The sequence below is a fragment of the Thamnophis sirtalis genome, unplaced genomic scaffold, assembly GCF_051295495.1.
Source record: "Thamnophis sirtalis isolate CommonGarterSnake01/CBP01778 unplaced genomic scaffold, rThaSir2_p1.2 scaffold_5, whole genome shotgun sequence".
NCBI lineage: Eukaryota > Metazoa > Chordata > Lepidosauria > Squamata > Natricidae > Thamnophis > Thamnophis sirtalis.
The window spans coordinates 50553736-50561907 of NW_028261385.1; the positions used below are offsets into that span (position 1 = coordinate 50553736).

Below are 8172 nucleotides of genomic sequence, written 5' to 3' on the forward strand. Positions count from 1 at the left end.
CTAATGTAGGAATCTTAGTTTTTTCTTTCTGAGGTTCAAAGTAGAGCATTTACTACAGCTGCATCATGGCTATAGAACAGTGGTGAGTTTCAATTTTTTTTTAGAACCTCTTCTGTAGGTGTGGCCTGCTTTGTGGAGTGGCTTGCCAGCCATGTGACTGGGTGGGAGTGGCTTGCCAGCCATGTGACTGGGTGGATGTGGCCAACTTGTAAAATGTGGTGAAACTCACTTAACAATGCTCTTGCTTAGCAACCAAAATGTTGGCTCAGAAACTCTGGCATTTAAAGCACGCAAATCTTAAAGCTGTCAAGTTACAAGACCCTTGCATCTCTAACTCTTTAGAAAAAAAACCCAGGGGTGTTCAAACTTGACAGCCTTAAAACTTGGGGACTTCATCTCCCAGAATTCCTCCCCTTAGTCTTCATCTTGGTGATGTGTGGATGGGCGGGGGGAGGGAACTGGAACTGGTTCTAAATGGCTCTGTAGATTTGTGGAACCTCTTCTATAGAAGAAGTTAGAACTGGCAGGAACCCACCCCTGCTATAGAATGAACTAAGGTAATATGTTGATGAATTTTTCTTTCTCAATTTTACATTTTTTGGCTGTAAACATGCAGATTTCATTTGATTACTTTTGTCAGTTTGTTACTAATTATGTTGATTCTTATTAAGCAAGGGACAGATAATAATCAAATACTGAATTGGCAATTTACTGACAACTAAGAGATATATTTGGCTTAATTCACTCTACACTTAATTCACTTTACAAAATATTGCAAAATTTGTTTCCCAACTGTTACAATGCTGTATTTGGTAATTTCTTTACCATTTGTAATTTTTATGAGACAAAGCTAAGCATATTGTATTGTAAAGTGAATAAGTCCCACAGTTCCAGTTTATACTTACAACTTCTACAACAAATAAAGCCTGCTAAAGGAAAATTACTTAAAATTTAAAATACAGTATTGTCTACAATCATTAAGAAGCCAGAAATTTAGTCTATTCAATAATAGACTTGATTGTTGATTGTACAAACCTCAGACTGGCCAGGAGGTAACTTGGTTTAAAAATTAATGGATTTCTACCGCATTGTCATGCCAGTTCCATTAATTTAGTTAGAGGCACTCTGGGAAAATAACATGACTTAATACTCATTCATTACATAGTAATTCCTCTGAGAATTCAGAATAGTTGGTCTCATCTGTAAAGATGCAGCAAAAATTAGTAATCTGTGCAAAATAAAGACGGATTTTAGAGAATGGTTAATTTATGAAAAGTTCTGCAAAATCTTTTCTGCTTTTCAGCTTTTTATAAATGAGTATCAGAAATATGAAGAGAATTTATGGTATATACTTTGTGTGTGTGTGTGTGTGTGTGTATACGCATACATTGACATACATTTCTGTTTCATCATAAGCATATCCACATTAATAATCTATTTTATAAAAGCTTATGTTCCATATTGTTACGATATAAGATTCCTTCATCCTTTAAATTTCTGACTGAGAAAACTAAGTTGTTGCATGAAATTCTTAGTATTCTCATGGTATCAATCTGCCCTATGAATTCCACATTCACTGCTGGCTGCCCTTGGATATTTCTTTCAGATAAAGAAAATTTTCAGTTGAGACGGCCTCCTGCAGCACTCCGCCAACGAAAATGGATGCCATCAGGCTGTAGATCAGCACCCACTCGGCCTGAGCAGAACCAAGGCACCGCGTGCTGGTCCTTTGCTGTTTCCAGGGTAGCCCCGTGGGCCAGCTCTAAGCACTTCATGGGCTGGATCCAGCCTGCGGGTCTTGAGTTTGACACCCCTGTTATGCAACAACAATAAACAGAGTTACTGACTCTATTCCAGGTTTTCAGAGACTGACTCTCTAAACCAGGGGTGTCAAACTCGATATCATTGAGGGCTGCATCAGGGTTGTATTTGACTTTGGGGGATGAGGTGGGCGTGGCCAAGTTGGGCATGGGTAGCTTGACATCACTCATGTCAGAAGCAACTGTGGTGGCCCAAGCACTCTGACAGCAAAAACGGGCCTCTGTGCTCCACGTTGGTCTCCTGCAACCCTGCAAGCAAAAATGGAGTTCCGTTTTTGTTGGCAGAGACATCACAGGCCGGTCCTTCGCTGTTTCCAGGGTGGCTCCATTGGCCAGATCTAAGCAACCTGGGGGGTGGTGGATCCCCGGGCCTTCAGTTTTGACACCCCTGCTCGAAGTTTTCCAGTGATGCATTTTGAAGCTTGTGCTATACTGTTCAAATGACACAGAACTCTATCAGTCACTTTCAACCAAAATGTCTCATTTAATCCAACCTATTATTAATTCAATAATAATTCCTCCAATTTTAGGTTATTGTTACAAAAATAAAATAGGGAAGACTCCTATATGTGCCACTTTCAGCTTATAAAGTAACAAGATGTAAATGAATAAATAAAAACAGCATACCTGAATAGACTGTCAAAGCCCAAGGCTATTGTTATTAACATAAGGGGAAAACATTATGTTTTTATACAGGTAGTCTTTAACTTACAATGACAATTGAGCCCAAAATTTCTGTTAAGTGAATTTTGACCCATATTACAATCTTTCCTACCTTGGTTATTAAGCGAATCACTGCAGTTAAGTTAATTTGGTGTGAAAAATGATCATAAATCACTTTTTTCAGTGCCAGTCTAATTTCAAATGGTCAGTAAATGAATGGTTGTATATTATACCTATAAACTATGCTTGAAATATAATCTGGTTTTAGATTCAGATTTAATTCTGCACTTATCAAAACCTATAAACTCAACTAATGGAAGAAAGTTCTGTGGAAATGAGTAGACCAAAGCCTCATTCATACTTGCAAAACAGAAACTGTTTCAATTTCTGTATTTACATAACACAATGAAATGTTAAATAATCATCCTCTTATAGACTAGAACATGCAAACTCAGTCTATATAGTTAATTTTAAGATTTCTAGTATGAATTTAGACAGTTGTGTGGTGTATAATATGGATAACCTTATTGACAAAATTGTGGATAAACTTGAAAACACAGCCAATATTACCGTATTTTTCGGAGTATAAGACGTACCAAGGTTTTGAAGAGGCAAATTAAAAAAAAAGTTTTTGCACTCCCCAAAGTGCAAAAATGGGCCCTTTTTTCCCTCCCCCAAAAAGGCATATAGCCTTTAGGGGGCTTGCAGAGTGCACCTGGGGGGTGCCCCCCAAAACAAGAAAAACAACAGCCCATTTTTATCAAAAAAATTGTATGCATATCCTTTAGGACAGTGGTCCCCAACCTTTTTATCGCCGCGGACCAGTCAGCCTTTGATAATTTTACCGTGGCCCGCTGAGCGCGTCGATGACCAGCACTAGTAGCGTAGCTTTGCGCAGGTGCAGTTCAGTATGGCTAGCGTAGGTAGCGTAGCACAAACTGCGCCTACGCAAGGCTACGCTACTAGCGCTGTCTACGCTAGCCCTACGTAGCTGCGCAGGCGCTCTTAGGTTTTTTTCAGGAATCGGCCGGCCGCTGCAGCGATCATGGCCCCCGGCCGCTGCGCGGCCCGGTGCCAGGTACTCCACGGCCCGGCACCGGTCCGCGGACCGGAGGTTGGGGATCACTGCTTTAGGAGGCTTATAGAGTACTCCTGGGGGCTGGGGGGGGGCAAAATTGAGCAAAAAGTGAGCAGTTTTTCACTCATTTCTGTCTTGCCAAGCCCCCAGGATTCTCTGAAAGCTCTGCACCGCCATTTTGGTGAAGGAGCGGGGTTTCGGGAGACAGAAAATGCTGTATTCAGTGTATAAGACGCACCCAGATTTTGAGGGGAAAAGGTGTGTCTTATACTCTCGAAAAATATAGTATATAAAACAGTAGCACTATGGATCTGGGTGGTAATTAAGTGAATACATTTATGGGATCATTGGTGTAAGTCTGTATTATTCGTTGATATAAGCAATTATATTGATATATTGTTGATATAAGCAAGAACCAGAATGCATAATACCGGACATATCACTAGAAAGCAAAATCACAAAACTGTGTCTCGCTTACTTTGGCCATGTCATGCAGGGGAATTCACTGGAAAAAGCAATGTTTGAAAGGGTTAGTGGTAAAAGGGACACCAGGCTGTCAAATAACATGGTAGCTGGACACTATCAAAGCTGACACCATCCAGGACATAGAAAAATTCAAAGAAGTACTACAAGATTGGAAGTTGTGGAGAGACCTGGTTCACAGAATCACCAAGAATTGTACTTGACTGAATGGATGACATCATCATCATGATATAAGTCTTACTATTGCTCAAAAAAAATGTGCATGTTTTCTAGTAGTGTGGAAATATATATTGTCATTATCCATTTACATGTATGTTAAGTGAATGTTACGACATTCCAAAGTGGAAAGGAAGTGAATCATCTACATGACAGAAATATTGGCAAAGTTGGAAACGCTTTGGCACACTACAATTTCTTAACTGCATTTCTAATAATTCCTCCTCACCAGAGGTGGGTTGCTCCCGGTTCAGCACGGATCTGACGAACCAGTAGTAGCAGTGGTGAGAGGCTCCGCCCACCCACCTGGACGCATGCGCAGAAGTGTTGCATGCGAACGAACCGGTAGTAAAAAAATTGTAAACCCACCACTGCTGCTCACCAACCATATAGATGCAAGTTAAAGATCAAAAATGTTATGGGTTCCACAGTCTCTTCTAAAGAACGGAAAAGAGATTAATTATTTTATCCCCAATAAGCCATTAAAGCTCTCACATAACAGCTCCTAACTAGAATTATGGACATTAAACCTTCAGAAATATTCTAATATTAAACAAACTAAACCAGTTTAGAAAAAACTGTTTCTCTAATGAATTGATGGAATATAAGACTTAAACCAGGGGTGTCAAACTCAATTTCATTGAGGGCCAAGGTTGTATTTGACTTTGGGGGGCTGGGGTGGACATGGCCAAGCTGGTCATGGCCAGCTCGACGTCACTCGTGTTGGGAACATCTGTGGTGGCCTGAGCACTCGGCCAGCAAAAATGGGCTCCTGAGCTCCATTTTCGGCTATGATATCATTTAGATCCCCTTTACGTTTTTTATTATGGTATGGTCCTGTACAAAACTTTGGATTCAATTCTGAAAAGTTGTTTGGCGTATGTGGGTCATAAGCATAACAACTTCCAACTTTTTTAACATGGCAGATATTCTCTAGATCACAAGGCAGAGCAGCCATGAAATCCTGGATAAACAATGCACCTGTTTGAAAGTATTTCAAACAGGTATTGCAAATCACATTCATGTGCACTTCAAAGCAGTTTTTTGGAACTGAACTTAAAACACTGCCCAGTTCTAATAGCCATTATGTTCAAAATGCAAACAAAAAATAAAATGTGCAAGACTAATTATATTTAAAAAGTTATTTTATACAGTGTTTTCACTATTAGCCTTTAACTATTTATATTATTTTTATATTTAGTAAAAAGTAATTGTAACAAAAGCTATTAGCTATACTATAGGAATTAGTCTTTGCACATTTAAAAAAAAAATCTTCTGTAAAATTTATTCTGTTGAACATGCTTAGGATACCTGATCAGATGTATTTATTTATTTATCTATCTCCCACCTTTATTTTTACACATCTCAAGACAGAAAACATATGAAACACACCTTTCCTCCTATTTTCCCACAGCAACCTTGTAATTTGGGCTGAGAAAAGGACCAGCCCAAAGTTCTCTATCTGGTTTTCATGGCTAAGGCAGGACCTGAACTCAGTCTCCCACTTTATACACCTTAACTACTAGCCTACTAAATTATCAAAACTCTCCTAACTAGACAAAAAAAGATATCCAGAGAATTCTCTGTGTCTCACCAAACTTCAGAATGCTTAAAAATAAATTCCTTTAATTTAGTGACAATCAAAACCATTATCACATATAGAATTTATTTAAATCCCTGCATATTGACCTGTAATTACGTAAGCTTCAATGAAACCCTTAGGATATAAACATTCAGAAGTTTGCACTGTTATTGCTTATTATGTACCTTACTTCAATTTATTTCAGTTATACTACAAAGTGGCAATTTCAGTTTTCTTATCAAGTTTGATTCCTTGGACAATTTTACTTAAAAGTCCATTTGTTTGCAAACATAGTAGTTGAAAAGTTGCATGTTTCACTGGACTGAAATTATCTTACATATATCTTTAAACCTAATTATACTACTAATTCTCATAGCACCCATATAACTGGCAAGTCAGTCTAGTATTATTGTTTTCTACCCCATATGTATATAAATCACAATTCCCTTAAACTTAATAAGAATTTTTCAAGAATATGGGATTGCAAGTTTTTACATCTTTTAAAAACTCATTTATGTCAATTTCATATTTTTGCACATTTTTCTTATAGACTTTCAGAGTTTTATTTTCTATGGACAAATATAGGTAGTCATATTGATATAAATATGTAATCTGTTTGCTACTCTCAAGTTTAACATTTTATAATGATATATAAACCTGATATTACACAGCCAAAAGAAGACATGGTTTCCTATATATTTAAGGCTTTTCCATTTTTGAATTTATTCTCATTCAAAAGTAAGCCCTGTTTAAATTCTAATTTTCCGCAGATATGGTTTTTTAAGTTTAAAACCTGCACTTCATATTCAGACAGAATTTATATCTGAACAAAAGTAGAATTCAAAAATTTACTAAAATATTTATATATAAATCGTTCCTTTCTAATGAGGGAAAGTGTCTTATTGTCTTTGCTTAGAGGGAATGTTGACAGCTAGTGCCTCCCCCAATTTAGTACTAATAAAAAAACAATGGATTATTTAGAAGCACTTCAGTTACAAAGATATTTTATCATTTTGTTGACCGGGAGGTATTTCAAAGGAAAATTAAGCACCCTTACCTCTACTGACCTTACTGGATAGTTAAAACTTATGGGAAATAAATGAGGTTATTTTTTTTAAAAAAAAGGTGTTTTAATATAAAACTTTATACAATTGAGACTTACTAAAATTTGAGAATTTCTTCCCTTGCTGCAGTGTCTCGTTTATACACAATACATGATTTAAGGAAAGCAAATCAGTGCTCATTTTTAACACTTTCCTCTGCTTTTTGTTTGTTATTACTACATCTCCTTCCTGGGTCATGGAATGTGATGTAAAGTTAAATGCCACTTGACATGGCCCTATCCCTGTAATTAGAAACCACTTTGTTTTGATAAGTGCTCTCTTCAGAAATGGGTTTCCATGTCGATTTGCCCCCTATTGCTTAACACTAGACAAAGCATTTCAAGCACTACTGACAAGGTAGTAAAAATAGAACAGGCAGCACTTACCTTTATCCCTTGGTGCTGGGTGGTTAAGGTTAATTTGGATTCATCCAGAAGCAGAACTTCACAATAAAATTCCTCAGGCACTGCACAGAAGCAGCCCATGGCTGCTCCAGTGTCTTGGATGTCAGATTGCAAATGATAAAAAGAGATGAATGTAACTTCGAGCACAGCAGGGGGGAAACCAAATAACTCTGTTCTGATCAGGCAATTTTTTTTTATTTCACTCAAAGGATCAAAGGTGGAGAAGGAAAGCGGACTAGTCTTTGTCTTCAACCAGCTTACTAAAGAGGGTGCCTTACACCAAAGGTTAAGTCTTCATCAGGCATCCTGCAAAAAGAAAAAAGAGGGAAAAGAGCCCAAATCCTTCTAACCACCTTGTAGGGGGGGGGGGGAATATCTATACATTCATTGTCAAGCTGCAAGAGTGAATTCGAAAGAAGAAAGTTGTCAGAGGCAAATCCATGATAAAGTTTCACACACTCCTCAGCCCTTATAGGCTTCTTTGTTCACAGTGCAGCTAGGAGATTCCCTTGGCCTCTGAAGCAGACGGGTGCTGTGGATGAGTGAGTCGTTAGCGAGCTTGCTCTGGATACCAATATGAGGCAACCGCAAGAGAAGCAGGTCATCCTTTAAGGCCTACTAGGGGCCGAGCTCTTTCAAGCGCAAAAGAACTTAAGAAAAGCACCCGGACCAGGGAAAAAGCTCCAGTTCCTCCTCGGCTGCATAACGCCGGGCGCTCCAGCGAAAGCTCCTCCAAGTCGCGTCCCCGGGATTAATAATTACCCACGTTTCCCCTCCCCCTTCCTCTCCTCCTTCGGGGATTGCTCTTTTGTATGACGAGAGA

The 8172-nt window shown here is 38.5% G+C and overlaps 1 protein-coding gene across 2 annotated transcripts in view; it reads right to left on the bottom strand.

The window, feature by feature from the left end:
- EPB41L4A (erythrocyte membrane protein band 4.1 like 4A) overlaps positions 1-8172 on the bottom strand; it is a 90111-nt gene that overhangs the window by 81291 nt on the left and 648 nt on the right. For both annotated transcript variants that reach the window (XM_087715804.1, XM_087715805.1), the window contains exon 2: positions 7332-7655. In XM_087715804.1, the coding sequence (XP_087571930.1) occupies positions 7332-7430 (99 nt within the window). In that variant the 5' untranslated portion in view covers positions 7431-7655. The remainder of the gene's footprint in view (positions 1-7331; positions 7656-8172) is intronic.